This window comes from Manacus vitellinus, unplaced genomic scaffold (assembly GCF_001715985.3).
Source record: "Manacus vitellinus isolate BGI_N305 unplaced genomic scaffold, ASM171598v3 scaffold_26_pilon, whole genome shotgun sequence".
NCBI lineage: Eukaryota > Metazoa > Chordata > Aves > Passeriformes > Pipridae > Manacus > Manacus vitellinus.
In genome coordinates, this window is record NW_021939960.1 from 5,858,652 (window position 1) to 5,880,391 (window position 21,740).

Genomic DNA, 21,740 nt, shown 5'->3' on the forward strand with positions numbered 1-21,740 from the left:
CTGGTTTGGGCAGATAGGAGGAACTTTGGTGGATAACTGTGGAACAAAGACTTTCAGTGGGGGACAAGGAGGAAAAAAGGGAAAAGGAAAAAAAGATTTATTCATGAACCAGCAAAACTGTTGGGTGACCGATTTCTCTGAGGTACTAAAGGAGGTGAAATAACGTGGCAAACAGACCGTGTCTGATTGCACTGAAGAGGATGCAGTTGTTTCTCAGCAACTGGCTGTAGACATATCAGAGTTATTAGTACTTATGAGTGAGAACCTAGCAGTAGGAGGTATTTGGGGTTTATAGCTGGGATATGATTTCAAGGAGGCAGTAAGTGCTCTACACGGTAAAAGGTAACTGGTAAAATTTGTATTTCCCTGATAGCTCTAACAGATGTATTTGTGTGTGCTGGCAGTAAATGTGTAGACATTCTTCAGTACATCTGGTCTTAATCAGTTAAAGATTTTACTTATATTAGCACAGTTCTTTTTCTATTCTGTTCTCATGTGCTCCAAGATATTACTGGGAGGCAAGGGGGAAAAAGTAAAGAGATGCAGATGACAAATTTTTAGTGCTGTTTACTGTAAAAATCAAGGATTGAAAGGTGAAATGATGTGGTCTGGTTCATTCCAGCCTTAATAATCCATAGATGTAGAACATCTGAAATGTGCATAGTAATTTTAGAAATCACAGAGCAGTGCAGAGGTCTAGATGCTAATAAAATGAGAAATCCTTGTGCATCCCCCATCTGTATTCATATGAGGGTCAACAAGGAGCACTAAATGATGTATCTTAAATGAGCACCAAATCTTTACAAATACAGAAAGTCTAACTGCATTGTGCTCAAGCCACTGAGCATCCTTTCAGGAATGTTTTTATTATTTATATTATTCTGAATTTTCATTACATCTTAAAGGGTCTCTAAATATTTATTAATGTAGTACCAAAGTTTCCCCTTAGTGATACCCTTACAAACTGCAAATATGTGGCAGAGCTCAAGGAGATCAGGGAGAGCCCACTTTATACCCTCATGGACCCAGATTAGTTCCATGCCAGCTGTGGAGTCTGGGTCCTTCCCTCCCATTGCCATCAGGAGCTGGGCTGCTCAGCTCCCAAACAGTGCCAGCATTTTCTGACCAAGTGACTTGGACCTGGATTCTCAGAAGAAGAAAGGCACTGAATTCCCCCTGAGTCACAGTAATATGAGCACCCAGCATGTTTTCAGGTCTGGGCATCAATCTGCAGGCTGTGCTGCTACTCCAGCAAGGGCAGGGTGGGTGTAACACCACGTGTGCTTTCTATCCATCGTGGATACACCATGCTTTGTGCTGTAAAGTTGTGATTCAAGATCTCCTTCAGGATGATACATACAGTTATGAAGAGCCATAAAAATCTGGCACAGGTCATGGACTGTGTGGTCCTTTCTCCTGTCAGGACAGGGCTGTTCTCTCTGGAAAGCTGCCACTCATAGAGAAATTTGTGTCTGTGGGGCCGTGGGACCTCGCACCACAGCAGAAGAGGGGCCTACAGTTCTTAGTGTGTGGTGGGGACCTTATTCTGCCAGGTAAATTCTTCTTTACCCTCCATTTGAGTGAAAAAGGAATGACATCTAGTGGCCACGTCACTTCAGCACAGGTTGTTCAGATGACCCAGGTTGTCTGGTTCTTGTCTCCAGATGCAAGCTGGAAGGTGAGGTTTTGGGAGTAGGATGAGCTGTGTCAGGGTTAGTTGCATGAGCATGAGTGCCTTCGGGAGGGCAGCATCCCTCCAGATGTGGCATATTTTAATGGCTTTCCAAAACACTTTCCAAAGGTGAATCTGCTGGAAGGTGGGATAATGGAAATTTGCTTTCAGGTGAATTCTGAGTATTTAATGTCTCGATGTGTGTTAAACCTAGAAGGAATAAAAACCATCAAGAGAATTACCCATAGAATTGTGGTAAATGGATTAGAAAATGCTGCTCTTGCTCTAAGCAGAGTTGATGTGTACCATTATTTCTCTAATTTCAATCACCGAAGAAAGAGTTTTGTAAGGGCCAAAGGGCTTTACACAGTAGCACATGGGACTTCTTTATGAAGATTTGAAAACCAAGGGTGTTTTACAATAATACTTTCTGATTCTATGGCAACAAATATCTTTGATATACTCCTGGGTATAGTCAGGATGAATTCCGTGTGAGCATGAAAGTATAATATGGTTTTTCCCTTACTGGCAGAGAGAACAGCATCAGGCTGATCAGTCTCTTTAAACCTCAGCTGAATCTCCTTGCTGTCCTCAAATAGTCTGATCTGCATTTTAACACCTCTAAAAAAGCAGCAAAAATTGCTTTCCAGGAAATCTACAGCTCCTTGGAGGGTAAGGAAGCCCATGGTCTCTTTTAAGTCTGTGGGCTGTTTGGAGAGATACCGTGTATTTTTATTTTAAATACTTGTATTGAGATGCTGTTGTAAAAACAAAATAAGCTGAATAACTGAAAGTGTGGCTTGCTCTTGGAAAGCTGCCAGATGAGGGGAACTCAGGAACTGCATTCATCCCAGACAGATACAAAGGCCCACCCTATAGCGCTCCTAAATTACCTGTCATTCAGCCAGGGTGGTTTTAAACTTAATCGTTTCTGGATAGGAATGTAGCTCAGGAGGACACTGCACCATGCTGGTGTCACAGCTCATGTATTCAGCAGCAGGAATTAATGTTGCTGTGTAAAATTTAACAACGGGATGGGAGAGAAGAAAACAGCCACTGCAGTGGCCGAGAAAGTCAGGTCACGTCTGTAGTCGAGCACACAGTGTAGGGGGGAAGGGACTGAGTGTATGGACCATGTGGAAGTTCAGACAGGCATAGATATGCCAAAATGACACGTCCACTGGAGTGGGTGACCTGCAGACATCCAAAATACCTAATGGGCTGTCATCAAAATGTAGTGCTAGGTGAGAAGTGGAAAAAGAGCAATAAAATCACACAGAAGATCCGTAAAGGCACAGAATGAAGATACTCCAGTAAAACTCCAAAATGCTTGGATGCTTCTGTGAAAATGGATCGCTGTGGGTGTCACACCCTTTGGTCCATCACCTGAAAGGCTGGGGAGGGTCCTGTAAAACGGCGGGGGAAGAAGCAGCCCCACCTTCCCATACAGAGGATTCTGAAATTATAAGGGAGGGAGGAAATCACAGTCTCTGGATGAAACAATTTTGAACTCAGGTTTGCTGTTAACTCCAAGTCCAGTCTCCATCAGCAGGAGTCATGGCCAGTCCTCATAGTTATGACCAGGACTTACTGCATCAAGCTGTGAGGCTCTGGGGCACAGTGGGAGTTGAGGCACCTCCCCTAGTCCTTTCCAGCTCTGTTTTTTGTGATGATGAATGTTTTCTTGATCTGCAGTGCTACCTGCCTGAGCTGAGAAGCATCAGAGAGCAGCCAACAGTGGGGAAGTGTCTCATTAGAGATACCAGAAGAGTGACACATCCCCTGAAATGCAATAAACATTACAGGCAGCTGTTTGGGGCAATTTCAATGATTTAGTGCAGGACTGTGACCCAGGGAATGCTCTTCTGGCCAGCTAAGGGACTTCAGCCTGCTCATTGTGTTGCGTTCTTCATGTGACATTGTTGCTTGCAAAAATAAATGAAGGGAGACAGTTCTTCCCTCTGCCAGAGAGCAGAGGTAACACCATACTCCACATCTTCCATGCCCAAGTTTTTCATGGCTTTTAGAGAGTGGTTAGCTGTGCTCATTCATTTTTGGTGGGTTTTGTATCTGGCAAATCATCAGCTGGTGTAAAATATTGACATTTTAGCTGGACTGTGTTACAAAGGCTTTGCAGGAAGTTTTACTGGGAAACTGGCTTCATTGCTGTTACAAGATAAAGGTATCAGTGTGCCCTCCCTTATCCAGAGTCCCTTGTACTCATAACAGGGTCATGTCCTCTGAGCTGTCTTAATTATGTGGAAATTCCCCAGCCTCCCTTCAAATATTTATCTCCTGTGTGCAAGTGAGTCGTGTTTTTTCCATATTAATATAGATCCGTAGCCTCTGGCCAGATGCTCACCTCAGATACAGGGGGTGCAATGAAATTAGTGTTGGTATTTCGGAGATTAAAAGTCAACTGAGACAGAACAATGCTGGATAGTCTCAGGTGAGGTTTTATGTGAGGTTGAAGCATCTTTTTTGCTCACAGAAGGAACACCTTTAATTCCAGTGAAATCTTTAACTCCTCTCAGGCAGGATGCCCCTTCCAGTCTGACCTATGATACTGTTAATAACCATCCAAGGATTTCCACTTTATCTAAGAAAATGCATAATCAGAGGGGAGGAGAAGTGAAAGAAATCCATGCCTACACTTGACTCTTACAAAATCTATTTTTATCTTATTCAATCAGGAACAATCAGGCGCAGAGAGGAGACGCAGATGAATTTGCATGATCAGACTTCTGTGTCTGAAATGTTAATTAAAAGTTATTTTAAATTTGCCTACTGTGCAGAACTTGTTTTTATAGTAGCCCGTGTAAAGGAAATATTATTTCACAGGGCTAAAGTGCTCACGATTACTTGAGCTTGTGGATTCTTGGGAAAACCTGCCTGGCTGGCAATCAACCTCTCCTTAAACAAAAAAAAAAAAAAAAAAAAGAAAAAAAAAGGGGGAGAGGGGGATGATGTGGAAAGAAAGGAAAAAAAAGAAACTGGGCTATTCAAGTTCTTTAAGCTCCTGAGCCTTAGGAGGTCTTATTTAAAGCTACTTTAAAATTTGCCCTTTGGCACTGCTTTGAGAATCAACTCTTCCAAAGCTGAATCCAGAGGAGTCTGTTTTAAAGAGGCAGCTCTAGGACCGCATTCCCTTCCCCGCTGCGCTGCCTTGCTGGCTGATCCTGACACTGACTCCAGTTAGGAATAGCTGCAAAGGTTTAGGACTGGACTATCAGGCATGTGTGGGTGCTTCCCAGCTCACAGTGCCCGGGCAGTGGTGGCTCTTGCTGGCCTGGCAAAGGCCATCTGGCCAAAGACTGGCTGAACTCAAAGCAGAGTAGCTGGTACAGAGTAACCTGTATTCAGAGATGCTGTGCTGGAGCAGGAGGGGATGCGTTGCTGGGTGAGGGTACTCTGGTTACAATGTGGACTTGGCTAACCAGTGGAGGAACAAGTCCTTTTTGCAAGTTCATCAGGAAAAGCAGTTCTAGGCACTTTTTAACTGGCCAATTTAATTATTATTGTCAGCCCAGCCCCATCTCTGGCTGCGGCAGTGACATCAAGGTTGTAACCTGGCTCGTGCTGGGCTGGATCAGGCAGCAGTGGAATCTGCAGTGGAGAGCTCGGCACTTCCTGAACAAAAGTACACAGAAAAATGCAAGTTAAAAGGACTTTTTAGTTTTGGCACCACACTGCCAAAAATGTCTGACCTTTGTCTGTGCAGGTATCCTGGTTCCTCTGAGTACAGTGGGAGATGCTAATGAGCCCACTCTGAGAAGTGCTTTGGAATTGGAGAGGGAAGCATGCTCTTAGAGCTTCACTGCCATGCTGGTCTTGTTCTTTACCAGAAATAGTTCTTCCTTCTTCCATTTTGATGTTTTCTTCCCATTTTCTCTCCCCTCTCCACCCTGATTTACTGATGTGCATCATTTTGTGAAGCAAAACAAGCCAAGATCCTCCAAACCCTTTTACTTTACAGCTTCCCATTCCCTGGTTATCTTGCTAACCCTGCTGTACTCCATGCTCTGCTCAGTTTCCTTTCTTCTGACCCAATTTGGATATAGTAATCCAGTTTCAATGCCTTGAGCTAGAGCACTAGTATTTCCTTTTTCACAACCATGGTGTAGAGCTCCCTTTGCCTCCTGCTCTGTGAACTTGCCAAAACTGTGGAAAAGCAAACAAGCATAATCCAAAATTGTATTCCTTGTTCTGTGTGTGTTTGTTCTTATGCTCAGTGTTTATTTGAGGACAGAGCATGGCTGTGCATCGACCTATGATGCAGCACTGCTCAGAGCTGTAGAAATAGCTGATGTGAACTGTAAAAGTGTGGGGATTTTTGCAAGTGGCAAAGCTTGGGATGAATGCTTTACCTGGGCTCCAGCCCCCTGAGTCGAATCCTGCTGAGCTCTGTTTTTGACAGCGAGTTCCAAAACAGCAACATAGCAGGAAAAACCTTCAGCTTTTCCTTCAGGCTGAAAGATTGTAACTTCCAAATTACTGTGATGAAAAGATGTAAATACATCTGCTTTGAGGAAATTATGTTTAATGGTCGCAGGAAACCAAAATCAGAATCCGTGTCAGCTGCCTTGGGGTTTCCTAAACACATTTATAGGCAGAGGTATCCGGAAGCATTGGGCACATGTGACTGTTATGAGACATCCCTTTTACATGCATGCTCATGTTTTACAAATTAATCTTACACTGTGAAGGGAGAACCCAGCAGGAACGGGATGTCAGTGGGATTTCCTGCAGACAGAAAATTGGACCAGGATGCCTGCCAAGGAAGAGCTTCCTAAAAAGAGACCTCACCAGACTGATCCAGGAAAAACTAGTGAAAGTGGGTAGCTAGCTATCTGACAGGACCTTGGCACATGTCTGTCTGCCTCCTCCCCATTCCTAGACCCTGGAAAAGATCAGGGGCTTAAATCTTGAGCACGTGTACCTGTTTTGCCAGTGTATAGTCTAAAGTTGTGTATGGACTTGCCCATTCAGATCTCATGGTCCCCACCACTACACCTGTGCCATTCAGAAAGTCTACAATGACATTTGAATGTAGCTTAGCCTGGATCCTACAGTATTTTTAAATCATCAAAACTGTGCCTGTGGCATAACTTAGCAGCAGTTGTCACAAGAGGCAGAAATCAAGTTGATTGCACAGGTCAGAGCTGGCAAGGGGAAAGACCAAATACGACGGTGAGAGGATGTACAGGACTGCGTTGTTTCACAGCTGAAGACAAACCAGGAGTTCTGTACAGTCCTGCAGACAGGCATTATTGTTAAAAATCAATTGTGCTTTCATGGAAAATCCCAGATGACTGTGTTCACTTACAGTTTTCCAATCAAAACGAGGCTCAGCCAAACTGCCCAGCAAAGCTTGGGCTGTTACAGCGCTGTCATCATCTAACTGAAATAATTATTGTCTTCGAGTGAATTGAATATGTCCAGTAGCATTTGGGTACATGAGCATCTACCTAATTCTGTATGCATTCCCATTAAATATATAGTTGGTGAAGTCTTAAAAACTACAAATCAGTCTAGTTTTCCTAAATAAGAGCCCAGTGTTTCTAAATTGAAATGGGCTTTCTGCCTCTCGTTGCAGGTCCTGATGAAAACCTTTACCATGAACAATGAATTAGATTAAGGATGTTAGGTCAAGAGGTAGCAGTAACAAACAGCACAAGCAGAAACAATATTCATTCTTCCCATCCTTTCTCAGCCTTGTGCAGGACTCACTGCAATAATTCCAGGGGCTTTGCCACTGCAGATATGCAGGTTAACTGTGGTTAGAAAAGTATGTAGGTCCTGACAGAAATTATTTACATCTTGACCTGCCTTTCGAGTCAAACTGACCTTTGGAGATGGATCCTACCTCAATGCAAAGCCTGTCCAATGGAGCTTAGGGAGTGTGATGTCTACACAGTTTAATGCTGTTAAAGAATGAGGATGATCCCCAACTCAGAGTGCAGATTCCCTGTGAGCTTTCCCAGGCACAGCATCTTCAGGTGCCTGAAGGTCTCTTTCAGTGCAGTGCTATGGAACACAAGACACACTTTGTACTCTCTTGTGGATACTCAACTTTTGTGCTTTATTTTATCACCTCTTTCATCTGAAATGAAAGATATTTCTCGCTTTATGAGAAAACAATAATTCCTCATGTCTTAATGAAAAAAGCACCAGCCTCTTCTGTGATGTCTGCTAGTGTAAGATATGACAGAAAGGATGAAATACCTTTGAGACTGCTTAGTGTAGTCTGCAAAATGGATAGAGATACAGAGATGTATATGTATAAATACACAAATATAGATGTGCATATAGCTGGATCCAAAGCATAGACAGATGCTGATGTAAGGCAAACAGTCATCAATCATATCCAAGTCTCTACTTCCAGATAAATTGTGGTTTATATGAATTATTCCATTACGTTGTGTGGGTACATATGCATTGATATAAGAAAATGTCATCTCCTTGATAGAAGTCTCTTCTTAATAGACCCTATTAATCAAACCCTAAATTTGCAGTGGCTTTTGTTTTGTTTATTTCCTTTCAGCACATTCATTTTCAAATTATCACCAAATTAATCATGTACAGTTCTTTAAACTGGCTGCCACATGGTAAAGCAGTTCTGGTTCCTCTCCATTACACTGAACATTGGTTATTAAGGCACAGTTCAAGGCTCTGTTTAGCCTGATTCTGTCCTGAACCTAATTGGAATCAGCTAGATTCTTCCTTGTAAATGGGTCAGTCACACAGAAAAAGCATCAAATGTAATCTTGAGATTGCAAAAAAAAAGCAGATAAAAAGAAAAAAAAAGATAATTTTATTTCTCTTCATTGATACCTGCCTGGTGGTTAAAAGAAGGATTAAAATGAGGTCATTAAACTTTCCTTGGAGACAAAACCCAGACCTCAGTGGTAATATGATTAATCAAATATAAAAGTGAAGCTATTCTGAATGAATAACTCATTTTTATAAAATATCTAATTACTGAAATGTCGTCTGCTGCAGAATAAGAAGGGGGGAAATTAATTGCAATAACAATTCAAGAAGATAAAGTTTTTCTGAATTAGGTCTACACAAGAAGCTAAATTGAGTTGATTAAGTAATTTTGGTTTCAGGAACACCCTTGATGGAAGTTAGTAGTAATGAATTTTTCAGACCTCAGAGTTTAAAATTTCCTAAGACTAGTGATTAAAAAAAAATGGAAACGATAGTTTCATTACAGATTTCAATTTTCTGTCACAAAAAAAGAAAGGGGGGGAGATATAAAAAAAAACCCCTCTATCGGCCTCCTTCAGATTGGACACATGTACTACTTGGTGTAAAATCAAGAATGATTCAACCTGCCCTCGATGCCGGGGAGAGCAATCTCAGCCAGAGCTGCAGCTCCACCCGGGAGGCAGAGCCCGCAGTGCTGCTCATGTCCTTGATATCCAGGAGTAACAGCACAGCCTCTGTACCCATGTACTTCATGCATCTGTGCACCTCCAGCATACACGGTGCTCTGCTGTCCTTACAGAGCGTTCAGGAGCTGTCATTCACAGGGCTGAGCAGCACGTGCACATCCATCAGCAGCATTGTGGTAATATGTAACAGCTCCTTTCGACATTTGGGTTTCTAACCTGCTGCTTCGTGCAGTCAGGTTAATATTATCTAAGCACAGACAATGTGCCTGTGTACCAATGTACCCTGGCATGGCCACCCCCGGCCCGTGGGGAACCACAGCACCCATCAGCCATCACTTGTCGTGTCCCATTTGTCAGGGACTGGCTCATTTGCAGCATCTGGCAGTGCTGTCTTCTGATGCAATGTCTCATTTAGCAGGGGCTTCTCTCCTCCTTCTCCTTCCCTGTTTAATCTGTTCGGGATATCTGGAGGGGGAAGCTGGAGACCACACCCCAACCCTGCGCTTCCCATAGTGCTGTGGAGGAATTGTCCAGTGAGAGGGGGGGTTCCAGGGGAGGTGTGATACGTGTGTGACACACACTGGTGTCACTGACAGAATCTCTGTAGTCAAAGGAAATGTCATCAGAGAACTCTCACTCTGTGATGTGCTCCAATGGAAATCGCTGTGGTCTCCACCACCAGATGTGTGAGTGTGGATTAGACACTGTTCCCATCATCTCTGGGGTGTCAGTCAAGCTAAAATTTCAAGGAGAAATCAGACATTGATGCTCCTGTATCACATATCTACCCACACCATGTTTCTTGTCCGACATTTATCTATCCACCTGTAGCATTTTTCTCAAATTTTGTTGGTTTCTTCTAGATTTTTGTGCCTCTTTCTGCTTTTGGATATTTGTTAGATATCCAGATCCTCCTCCTGAATGTAGACATCTAGGAGGTCCCTGGTTAGGCTGCACATCCACACAGCTCTGGTAGATCCATCTCCACATCTGCCAGATGTCCCAGGCAAATACCCATTTGTGGTGGATTATTTCATTATCTTAAAAATACACACCATCTCAGGCACTGATGCAAGGCTGAGAAATTTAAATACATTCTGTAACTCCTCTATTGTAAAGCACTGGAATAAATCCCCTCCTCAGGTTGGTTAACTTCCTTGGGTAGGCAGGGTTTTAATTCTTCAGTATTTTGTTGCCTTAAAAAAACAGTTGCTTCTGAGGGATGTCATTTTAAGAGGATATATATCTGGAATTTCATTAAGCACATTTCACTTATGAAATCTTTAGTGACATGCTGGGGGGGAAAGAAAAAGGAGATTTAGCAAAGTATTTGGTAGTGCTGTGAGTTCTCTCTTATCAAATATTTCTAACTGTCCAGGATGTCTTAACACTTCCCAGTTGTAGAGAAGAAAGGGTCAGAATGCAGACAACAGCCAGAGTTAAAATCAGAGAGAATGGCTGAAAGGTTTCACATAGTTTTCTTGAACATGGAAGAGTTTTTCATACTGTTCAGCTTAGTGCAATAACAAGTTTTAATTGCTAAAAAATAACAGAGAGGAAATAATGTTGTTTTCTTGCCTAAACTTATATATAATGACCATCTTTTCACTGACCAATATCCTCCCATTTCTCACTACATCTTTCTACTCCATTCCACAGGAAATGTTGTAAACAAAATTTCATTAAGAAGTTTCTTTTTCATGGCAAGTCTGATGAATTACACAGCATTTAATATAGTCTTTTGGGTGCTCTGAGTTACTATAAACAGGCAAGCAGGCATTTCTCTGGAATGCCAGATTCTCAACTCGTTGAAGGTGTCCCTGCTCATGGCAGAGGGTTGGACGAGGTGACCTTTAAACCATTCTGTGATTCTGAGATTTTAGGGACTCCACCCCTTCCCACAGAAACCCTGGCAAACAGATCTCCTGTGGGTGGAAGCTCTCACACCACTGGCAGGCATTGCTGTTACATTTTAAGCATCAGTAGGGACATAAAAAATTCTTCATTGTGGCACCAGCACAGAAGATCATGTCTTTAAACCACAGAATAAACCACACTTTTAGAATAGAATATCTGCTTCAGTAGCTTTCTCCTACAAGGATGCTTGTCCAGTCAGGAACCCAGTTTATGGCCAGACTTGTGGGTTTGACTTGTTGCCTGATTGTGGAATTCCAATTTACTCACTTAAAAAAAAAATCCCCCTTTATGCTAATTCTTACCTGGAAACAACAGAGATTCCACTTGCAGTGCAGAGGAGGTCTGAGGAGGAGTCATTGTGCAGACAGACTGAGAAGGAAACTTGTTAAAAATCTCCATACTAGAATTATAGTGTACATAAAAATTCCTTTTCAGTACTCTTAAAATTCTCCCCTTCCCAAATACCTGTCTTCAGATCCCAGTGGTACATGAGCAGCTTTTATATGCCTTAAAATCTGAAAAAATTAAATTAAAAACTCATTATGAGGAATGGGCAGTTAATAAGAAAATCCTAAACCAGACTTATCAGCTTAAGGCCCTTCTTTATGAAACTTTATTACAGGTGCCTGAACTGAAACATCCTATTCTCTACACATTTCCCCAAGAAATACAAAGCCAGGCCTGTGGAGCATGTTTTGCTCTCTTAGGAGCTGAACTCTGTCTCACAGTCTTTGTTGCTCTGGTTTACATGTAAATCAGGAGAAATGTGTTTTCAAAGTTTTGTTTAAAACAGAGCGGTTCTTTGCTGCTTTGCAGTTTGAAGAAAGGAAATGTGAGGCTTGATATGCCAACAAATGAATGAATTTCATCCCCTTTTGAGGAAAATGGTTTTTTTAGAGAGTAAGGGTGAGGGGGACAGCCTCTGCCTTGGAAAGCTCTCCCTGCCGTGCTGACAGATGCACAGGGTGCTGGCAGTGCCTTGGCAGTTTGAGGTCAGTGTATCCTTTGAGGTGGTGGAGCTTCCCAGCTGGTTGTTCTTTTGGTCTGCTTTTCCCCAGCCACACAAACCTGTTCAGGTGCAGAGCTGGCGAAGAGTTGTGCTGGTGATCCAGCTCATCCCAGCACACAGTTCTCTGCCAACCTTCCCATCCAGGAGCTTTTCCACCTCGGGAGCTCAGTGAGGATCACAGGGCTATGTGACAATGCACTGGGGAGATCAATAGACTAAGCCAGGCTGACCTAATGGATTTATCAAGTAACACGTGAATTAATGATGTTCTGAGGATCCTGCCCCAGCACAGAGCACGGCTCCAGCCCATTCTGCATCTGCCTCAGGAGACAGGCAAGTTACTTTAGCCTTTGCATCTGCAGCTGAAGGGAAGCATAGGGCTGTCAACCACTGTAAAGCCATGATGTATCTGTGCAAAAATGTTCTATTATATAAATGTATGTATATAAGGGCTTTTTTAAGAATGAGGCTTTGTAGGCAGTTCCAGCTGCTTTAAAATCTATGTCTCTATTTAAAAGAGAGCATTGCTAATTACACCTGACAATCAAATAGTCTGCAGAAAAGTATCAACCACCTTTTCCTGCTGTTCATTCCGTAGGCAAGAAACAAAGGTATGTTAGACAAGAGAGCAAATGAAATGTTCAAAGGATCCTTGTCTAAAACTGGAAAATAAAAGGCTGTGCTATCAGATCAGAATTTTAACGTATACTGTTTCCACTGGCTCCTGACATAAAATCTTTCATTGTTGAGTATAACCACTGTTAAAGGTCACTGTTGCAAAGGCTACATCATTTAGATGAGATGAGATCCCATTTTGGATAAATTCACAATTTTAGTTCCTAACAAGGAGATAGTATCAGGATTTGAATGTACAAGAGTGTCGGTTTACGGATTAAAGGCTTTTGTGTTCTGGAAACCACACTATGGCAGATTTCACAAGTTTCAGTGAGATGTGCAAGTCCCCAAAGTCAAGTAGGTTGATTAAAGTGGTTCTTTATAGCCTTTGAAATACAGATAAAGTACAACTTTCCTACACGGGGTTAATGTGGAATTTTTTTACTTGACAAGGCTATATGCCTTCCCAAGGACATAATTTTAATCTCTTTTTAAACCTTTCATATGAACATTGTAAAAAGCTTCTTTGTGTTGTAATGCATTTTTATAAAATATCTAAATTTCTATGCAAACTTTGAACCTCGTTTCTTAAGATATATTTATCTGGAAATGGTTATCTTGCAGCAGAATGGTGTCTTATGTCATCATTTTGGTGGCATCTTTTCATACTGTCACAAGAATGTAACATCTGATAATGAAAAAAAAAAATCAGTGCTCATTGTCAGACATGCAAACTTCTTTTTTTTTTTTTTTTAATATCCTTTTACTATTATGTGCTCTGAACTCCTGGCAAGTACTCCAAGAGTCTTTGAACCAAGGTGAAACCTGCACGTTCCTTCCTCACACCAGAGTCTGAAGTGAGAGGGTTTTCTTTTGCTGCCTCTGAAAGAGAGGGTATTACTTTATTCTCCTCTGTTCCTGCTTTGTCTTCATATTCAAAGAGTAAAACTTGTATATTAATCCAAAATCAGTCATCACTTGAAATTTTGAAAAAGACACAGCAGTAAAGGCAAAGCGTAAAGCCAGTGGCTGTCACCTGCATCAGGAACACGTGGAGGGTGGCTGTGCTTCATCATGAAATCAGCTTCAGAAGTGCCAAATTTCGGGCTTGCTGTTGTTGGTCAGACTCACCCAGCAGCAGCGAAACCAGCACGAACATCACTCAGGGTTCCTGTACAAGCTCCCTGTGAGCAAGTGGGTGCCCTGGTCCCACCACACCATGCACAGAGCAGAGAGGGCTCCTTTGCAGGCAGGCGAGGTGTTTTAATAACACAAACTGCTGAAGACAAAGGCAGAACTTCCAAAGCATCCTTTAAAAGCTGGTGAGCTTGTTGTCCTCCTCTTCCCTTGGCTTGGCTGGGCGAGGCTGGCTCCTGCCCCACTGCCACAGCCAGTGCCCGCAGCCTGAGCAGCTCCTTTCTGAATGAGCACTGTGACAGCTGGGCCTTGTACCAGCAGAGCAAAGCTGTGAGCTGGCAAGAGCACCTTGGGCTTTGTAGATCACGTTTTGGGAAGTGTTTGCCACATGGCATATAACTAGTCTGAAGTATGAATACGTACATGGTTGGACCGTGGAGTAGATCCAAGTGGACGTGAAACTGAAGCAGGGATGCTGCAGTGCAGGGGATGTTGTGGCCATGAGCCTGAAAAAACAGCAGGAAAGAACCTCACAGAGGGGCTGTTGACTGGTATAGTGCAGAGCAGCCTCAAAAAGGACTGAGGACATCGGTGGTTGTCACTCAAGACCTCACCAGAGTGAGTAGTCATTTAATAAAACAAAAAATGAGCATCTCAAAACCTGATTTGCAAAATAAGGTTGACTTCACGGAGGTTTTGTGGAGATTTGAGAGAGTTTTTGGTCTCTGCTGCACACTGGCAACAGTGGAGGGGGAACCTGGCAGTCCCTGTTCTACTGTCACAGCAGCTCAGAGCCAAGTCTGACCCACACTGTGCAGAGGGGCTGGGATAACTTGCAGCCCCAGCACAGTGATCCGTACAGCAAACAATATTGGAAATTAAAGGTCAGAGAATTGATAGTAAGGCTTAAGAAAACAGCAATTAGGCTGCTAGGAAGAAAAGCTAAATTACCAGTAGTAGGAGTAGTGGTGGGGGGGGAAAGAGGATTATTGATCTAAATATCAAGTTGGCAGATACACAGAGTACAATCTAGAGGTTTTTTACACCTCTGGGCTTATTCAACCCCCACAGTAAAAAATGCAGGCCTATAAAGATGGAATAAGAAGCAATCAATTAGGATGGCATTTGCTTATTTCCGTGCTGTGGCTGGGCAGGCACATCACAATTAATGATTTATTAGGAGATTTTCATCACTTTTTTCCCATTTTACACAGATTGCTGCAACCAGACCGCAGTTGTTTATTAATTTGCCTTCTATTCAAGCATCTTTGTTAAATATCATGCGGAAAAGGTAAACCCTTGGCTGAGGTGCCAGCAGGGGGTTGGGTGGATGCCCTGAAGCAGGAGGAGCTGTGGGTTGTATTCAGGCTGGGTGCTGCTCCCACAGTTTGTGTGGGCAAGTGCAGCCCTCTGAGTGCTGGGAGCAGAAACTGGGGAGGGATGGGACTCCCCACCACCACGTGCACACGTGCACTCCTTCACTCTCATTTCGGTTTCTCTCAGCCTGAGGGACCCAGAGAGAAGATTCAGCACTTTGCAGCAGTCAGAGCTGTCAGGGGAAGGGCTCAAAGTCTAATAAGAGGACTGAGATGCCCTTATTCTTCTGCATTAATCCATAGCTATAGGTCATGAAACACTTTTCTCCAGGCAATTCTGCCTTCATAAACTGCTGCTGCCTGGAACAAATGTTGCGTCATCATTAGCAAATTTTGGAGACGACAGAAAGATCTTTTCTGCAGACATTCATGTGAACAAGTCTTTGCTTTCACAGCTTTTCAGGAAAACCAGCTAGGGAGAAAAAAAAAAAAAAAAAGTGAGAACAATGGAAAAAAGGAATTCCCTTTAGAAGGAAACCTGAATAATAATCTTTATATTCATCTGTCTCAATTCCGCGCCTCCCTGGGAGTGGCTGCAGTGAGCTAATTGGTTTTACTCGGCTGTGCGTGGCTTCACGGACCAGACTCCAGATTTATTGCACAAAGTCAAGTCATGGTGTGAATTCATCATTTGTCCCCCATGTCAATCCCTTTCTCCTCCAGAATGATATTTGTCTGTGTGTTTATGTGCTGTCAGGTCCGAGTGAGATGAAAGACAAACTCTGGGATTAACCAATTTTAGTACCAGACCAAAAATCAGAATGAATTATTGCCTTTTCAGCAAGACATGACTTCAGACAGCCCAAATCCAGAGGAGTGGGAGAAGGGCTTTTGCCAGCACAGGCTTTTATAGGAGGGGAGGAAAAAAGATCCTACAGAATTTAAGGATTTTAGAACATGCTAGTTTCAGAACAAATCCTTATCTGAGAAGGGAAGCGAAGTGTGTAACAATCAGCCATAGAAATCCTGGTGAATGGTCTTTAGAAAGCACTCTGGAAATTAAGGACTTCAAATGCAACCATTGAAAGTGAAGCTAAATTAAATACAGGAGAATATGAGTAAATGCTACAGGTACAGGTCAAGCACTGCTTTATCAATCTTGTGTTTACTCCAGCAGCTCCTCCATTGCCCATTGTTTTACCTTGTTTAAATAGATATGCTTCTCTTTATTTGAAAATCAATTGTAATCTTATGAAAGAGAACTTACAGCAGAGGGAATGCTGGAAAGCAGCATAGTGAAAGATGTTCATTATCTGAATTACTCCAGGGTAGGGAGGGAATGACATTAAAGAAGTGTGGGTAGCTTTGTGCTGCCATCCTTCCTTTAGCGGGTGTAATTTACTGTCATTACTTAATTTCATTAAAGGTAAAGACAATTGTGGACAATACACATTACAGCATTTACCTGTAATAATAGTTGTGGAGGAGTGTGAGAAAGAGGAAATTCAGGATCAGCTTTGAGTTCCCAGTAGCTGCTTATTGGTAGCTGATGAAAATTGTTCTGTTCTTCATAGCACATCTCTCCAAGATTTCCTTCTCACCCTGAATAGCTATGAATGGCTCCATTAATTCCAGTGAAGATGCTCTGTTCTCATCAGAAAAATACTTTGCTTTGTAAGCATGATAGGCAATGTCCAGTCTAAATGCTGCTTAGGACTGATAATTTCCTAACTATACCTAATAGAGGTCAACAACTGGCTGAACTCCTGGATTGCCCAGTATATACTGAGCATTGTGGTATTTACCCTAATGGAAAACCTCTATAGGCTGTTGTGATCTTCCTCCAGGCTTTATATTGGCACGTGCTTGTGTATTTATGATTTTTAATATACCTCATATTTTAAAATATGTCACTTAAGCTTCATAACTATGGGCTGAAAAGAGGTGCTGTGATAGCTCTTAGAGAAGCTGCTGTAAAATCTGTTGGTGATTGTGGGGGACTTTTCCATGTAACCCAAACTTGTTGGCAGCACCTGGGCTATGACCTACTAAAGGTGTTCAGCAGCCTGTAGGACTGGCCCTCTTAAAAATCTTAAATACACCCGATGGCTTACTCTTGGTGAGTTAATTCTGCAGGGCATAAAACAGATGCTGAGTCAAAGATTTGAGGTGGTTTCACAAATTGCTTAATTCCTTTGGAATTACAGTATGATACTATGTTGTCATCAGTGCAGCCACCTCCTAAAAGAGATTGGGTGCTCATCAGCTTGTCATTGCAGCCATGCCACAACATTAATTTAATGTAATGGGCAGTAACTAGTGTGGATTCAGGGAGATATGATCCTGTTTAACTAATCTCCTTCAGTTCTTCGAAGCAGGTTTCAGACAAGGTTGATAATAGAATGTACATATGACATAATCTAATGGATGTTTCAAGAGGCTTTTGATAAATTTCCATATATTTCCTGTGCTTAAGCTGTGTGCCGCAGAGACTCCAAACTGGGCAAGAGAATGGGTAAAGAACAAGTGAAATCATGGGAAATAAAGAGAAAAGAAGAGCTGTAGCGGGTACTGGAATTAGAATTATCCTGCAGCTTCCCACTGTTCTTCCCCACCACTCGGCATGGCTGGAAAGAGATGCCATCTGCATTCACTAATGAAAACTTGTTTAGGACAGGTGCATAATAGAAAAGAGGGCAAGATGCCATCCAGGATACCACTAAAGGGCAAATTTAAATTTACATTAGCATAAGGCAGATTAAATATTTTTCCTGTCAGTGGTGAAATAATATATACTAAATATAGGCATCCGTAAGTGGAAGATGCCAATGGATGGAGATGGGTTACAGGGGAAACAGACTCTTGTGCTAACAAAGGAATGATTTATTATCATTTACACAACCTGGCATTTGTGCACACCAAAGGCCAGATTTTAGAAGTGCTCTGCTCCTGCAGTTTGGGGCCAGGATTTTGGTTACAGACTCCGAGCCAGCCGCTCCCAGCATTTCCCCAGTGTTTAATTTACCATATGCCAATCAGAGTGTTGATTTGCAAGTGCTGCTAAAAGGCAATGCTGAGAGATGAGGACAGTTGAAAATTTGGGAATGTGTCTTACTGGCAGCTTTTGAGCCCCAAACACTGGAAGTATTCACAGGCCAGGATCCCTGATCAGCCATGTGATAAATCAGGGACTGGAAAGCAGGAAAGAATGCAGCTAATGTATCAGGATATGCTTGAACAGGACATGCTCCATAAAAATCAGTGCTAAATGAGAGAATTAAGCACCAGGAAAGGCTGTGGCAAAATCACAAGAAACACTTCAAATAATGAGACAAAATCAAATCAAAGGCAAGAAAGAAGGAAAATGAAGTAAAATCACTGAAGAAGCAATAAAATGCCATCACTGAAATCTGAGTGAGGCAAAATACCTTGGGATAAAGGGACATAGTCATCCTAAAAAATTTAGACATTTTAGTCTGCCATTTTCCCCTGCTGTTGACAATTAACTCTCTCGTTGCTATAACTGAACAAGCATATCAAGAACACTTTTTTGTTTCCTTCCTTGGAGCATTTGCTGTGCAGTGACTGTGTGATAGCAGGGCTGAGAGGTGAAACTAGATTTTGAAGGGTTCGGGAAAGTATTCACAGTTAAAAAAAAAAATAGGAAGACCAGAAAAAAGGGATGTGGGAAAGAGATGTGTTGCTCGTTACCTATAACCCCACAGTCCTCTCCATGGGACAGGTTTTCCAGTCAGCCTGGTGACGTAGGGGAGAAGGGAGGTAGCCACAAGGATGGACAGAAAGCTCCCACTGTGACCACTCCTGTCTTTTATTTGCAGTATTCAGGAGAGGTTCCTGAGAACAGAGTGGAGGTTGTGGTGGCAAATCTGACAGTGATGGACCGGGACCAGCCTCACTCCCCCAACTGGAATGCCATCTACCGCATCATCAGCGGGGACCCCTCCGGCCACTTCACCATCCGGACAGACCCCGTCACCAACGAGGGCATGGTGACTGTGGTGAAGGTAAGGGGGAAGCCAAAGCAAATCCATGTTTATCATCCTTTCAGCTACTTAAGGCTACAGGCATTGCCAGGCACCTGAAGTTATTTCATACCTTTTCTACCTGGAAGGATAAGTGCTTGGATCTGTTGTTTCTCATCTCTCTGTGCAGGAGTCCTGAATAGTCTCACTTCAAGCATATGGCCCTGGTTCTGGGTTTCCCACCTCAGCCCAGCCCACCATGAGCTTTCAAAAAGCCTCACATGCTGAAGGGTCCTCCCAACACCCAAGCCTGACTTCCACCTCCTGCTACTGCTTAGCTCTTTGAGCACTGTAAGAGGGAACAGACTTGGGCTGTGCAGCCTTGCCCTTCTTGAGCCAGAAAAGCCCTGGTTTGCTGTGAATCAGGGGTAGTGTTTCACTGCAGGGCTCAGTCAAGTGATCCTCTGTGAAAGCAGGGAGTGCAGGGGAGATATCAGGAGGAGTGAGTTTTCTGGTAACAGAAGGAAAGGAGATTTTCCCTCTGACTGAGTTGCTTGGAAGGAAAAAATTTAGAGAAGTTTTCCTTTTCCTAGTGTTAAGTGATAAACACACAGTGTGGGACAAACCCTCAGCTCAGGATAGCTCCACTCAGGTGAAAGCCACCCCCTAGGTTAGATCAGCAGAGGATCTTGTCTAAAAACTCTGAGAAATAAGGCTGTAAATATCCACCATCCCTTCTTCCCTCCATTTCCTACAAGAGCTGGAAGCCTCAAGGTATCTGCAGCAAGTATCAAATTGTGTTTCCTTCCCTGCCTCCAAAGAACATGACTTTATCTTCACTTGAGCATTTGCTTCTCTTTCGGTTTCTGAGGCCAGGGAGTGTTTCTGCAGTCATTACACACAGCCAGAACATCACTGGATCCCTTCAGCATTCACTGAAGCCCTTCCCAGATAAGATGCCTGTGGATGCTCCCTCTAACTACAGAAAAAAGCAAAGACATCACACATAGGCTGTTGTGATATGTAGGAGCTGCACAACACCGTGCACTGCACCTGGGAAGGATAATACCCACTGTGATGGATAAAACCAGCATCTTCTGATAAGTCTGGCCTTCTCTAACAAAAAGTTTTAATCAGAAACTTAGGATGAAGTGCTAATGTTTAAAGAGCAATGTGATTTAAGAATAGCTCTTTGTTGAAAAAAGAGCTCTGCTTCCCTCTTATTAGCTAAACAAGTTGCAGTCATTCCTAATGTGCACAGTTTGGGTATTAGGAAAAATGACATCAGTGAAATGCCAGTGAGGTTACACTGGTAGGAATGTGTGAGCTTGTGAGCCTGTCCTGTTGTCTGACCCTTAGGCTATGTGTGTGTGTGTCTGCAGATGTTGCTTTACTGAAACTTCAAGGGAGACATCATCTTACCTGCCAGATGGTATTTCGGCAGGGTCCTTTTATTTATCACTCTTTATTGCTCTGTAATGATGGTTGACAGCCTTACCTGGTACAACATTACAAAACCTCTTCAAGCTTAGCAGTAGCTCTAGATATGTATGTGGGTGCATATATGTGTTTAAGTGTACACATATCCATATCTCTATATGTTCTGCTTAAACAGAAAATACTCAATAAAGTAAAATGCTAGAATTTAGCTTCCATTGACATCAGCAGCCAGTCTGAAATCAAAATGCCAATGTTTTCATTGCAAACAGAGGAGGACCCCTTATTTTTAATATAGCAAAGTGTCAGGACTTCAGTTTGAAGGCACCTCAAAGTGAACAACAGGGGATTTGCATGATCATCACTGCTGCACAAGGACTTGTGCATAATGAACCATCCCTTATTCAGGACTTGCAGGCAAAACACTGGGCAGATTTGTCAAGACACCACTGATGCTGGTGTTGACTTTCCACTGCTGTGTAACCCACAGAGATCACAATGCAGAGAACCACATGAAAATCCCATCTTGTCAAGTTGAGCTCAGAGCTTGAAATTGCACTGGATGTCTTCACTATCTCACCTCACCTGATCCTCCTGGGCACCCAGAGTTTCCTACCCCTGTCAAGCCAGGAGGCTTTTTGGTGTATTTTCAGCAAGGAGAATGAGCGAAATTGCTTGTGATTAAATTTTCATGGTGAAGAAGGGAAGACTCTTAGGATTCCACCCTCTTCTTTGAAATATTTTGTTCTCTATTAATAAGTGAATATGCTTAAAGATCTGGGTGATGTACGCACGTCAGCCTGGGTGGCCAGTCAGAGCTTGTTCTTCGCAGTGTAGGAGCAGTGTCTTGCTGGTTTGATTACTGATGTAGGTTGAAAACACAGGTAAAAAATTAAGTCAAGTGATGAACCATTTATTTACAGACCCTACATGGCTGGATTTTAATGTGGCTCTTTAAAGCTGCTTACATGTAACTACTTGCTGCTGCAAGCAAAGGGGCTTGTGTCTGGGCCACAGCAGTCACAGCAACAGAGCAGAGAAGGGTGTTCTGTGAGGAATCCCACCACTTCACTAGAATTTGGGGGCCTGAAATGGAGAGCCAGAAATGTTTCCAAACCAAAAAGCCCTTTGGAGTTCAGATGATGCTCATGGGGGCCATATGGCAGCTACCCTCAGCAAAACCCCATCTGCAGCTCCAATCTGATCACCAAAAGTATAACATTTCCCTTTTCTGTTCTCGCCTTTCCAAACCAT

General features: G+C 42.8%; 1 protein-coding gene across 1 annotated transcript in view; it reads left to right on the forward strand.

Annotated features, from left to right (window-relative positions):
- Positions 1–21,740, forward strand: part of CDH4 (cadherin 4) — a 436,070-nt gene that overhangs the window by 394,107 nt on the left and 20,223 nt on the right. The window contains 1 exon segment of the mRNA XM_025895228.1: positions 18,906–19,091. Within this exon segment, the coding sequence (XP_025751013.1) occupies positions 18,906–19,091 (186 nt within the window).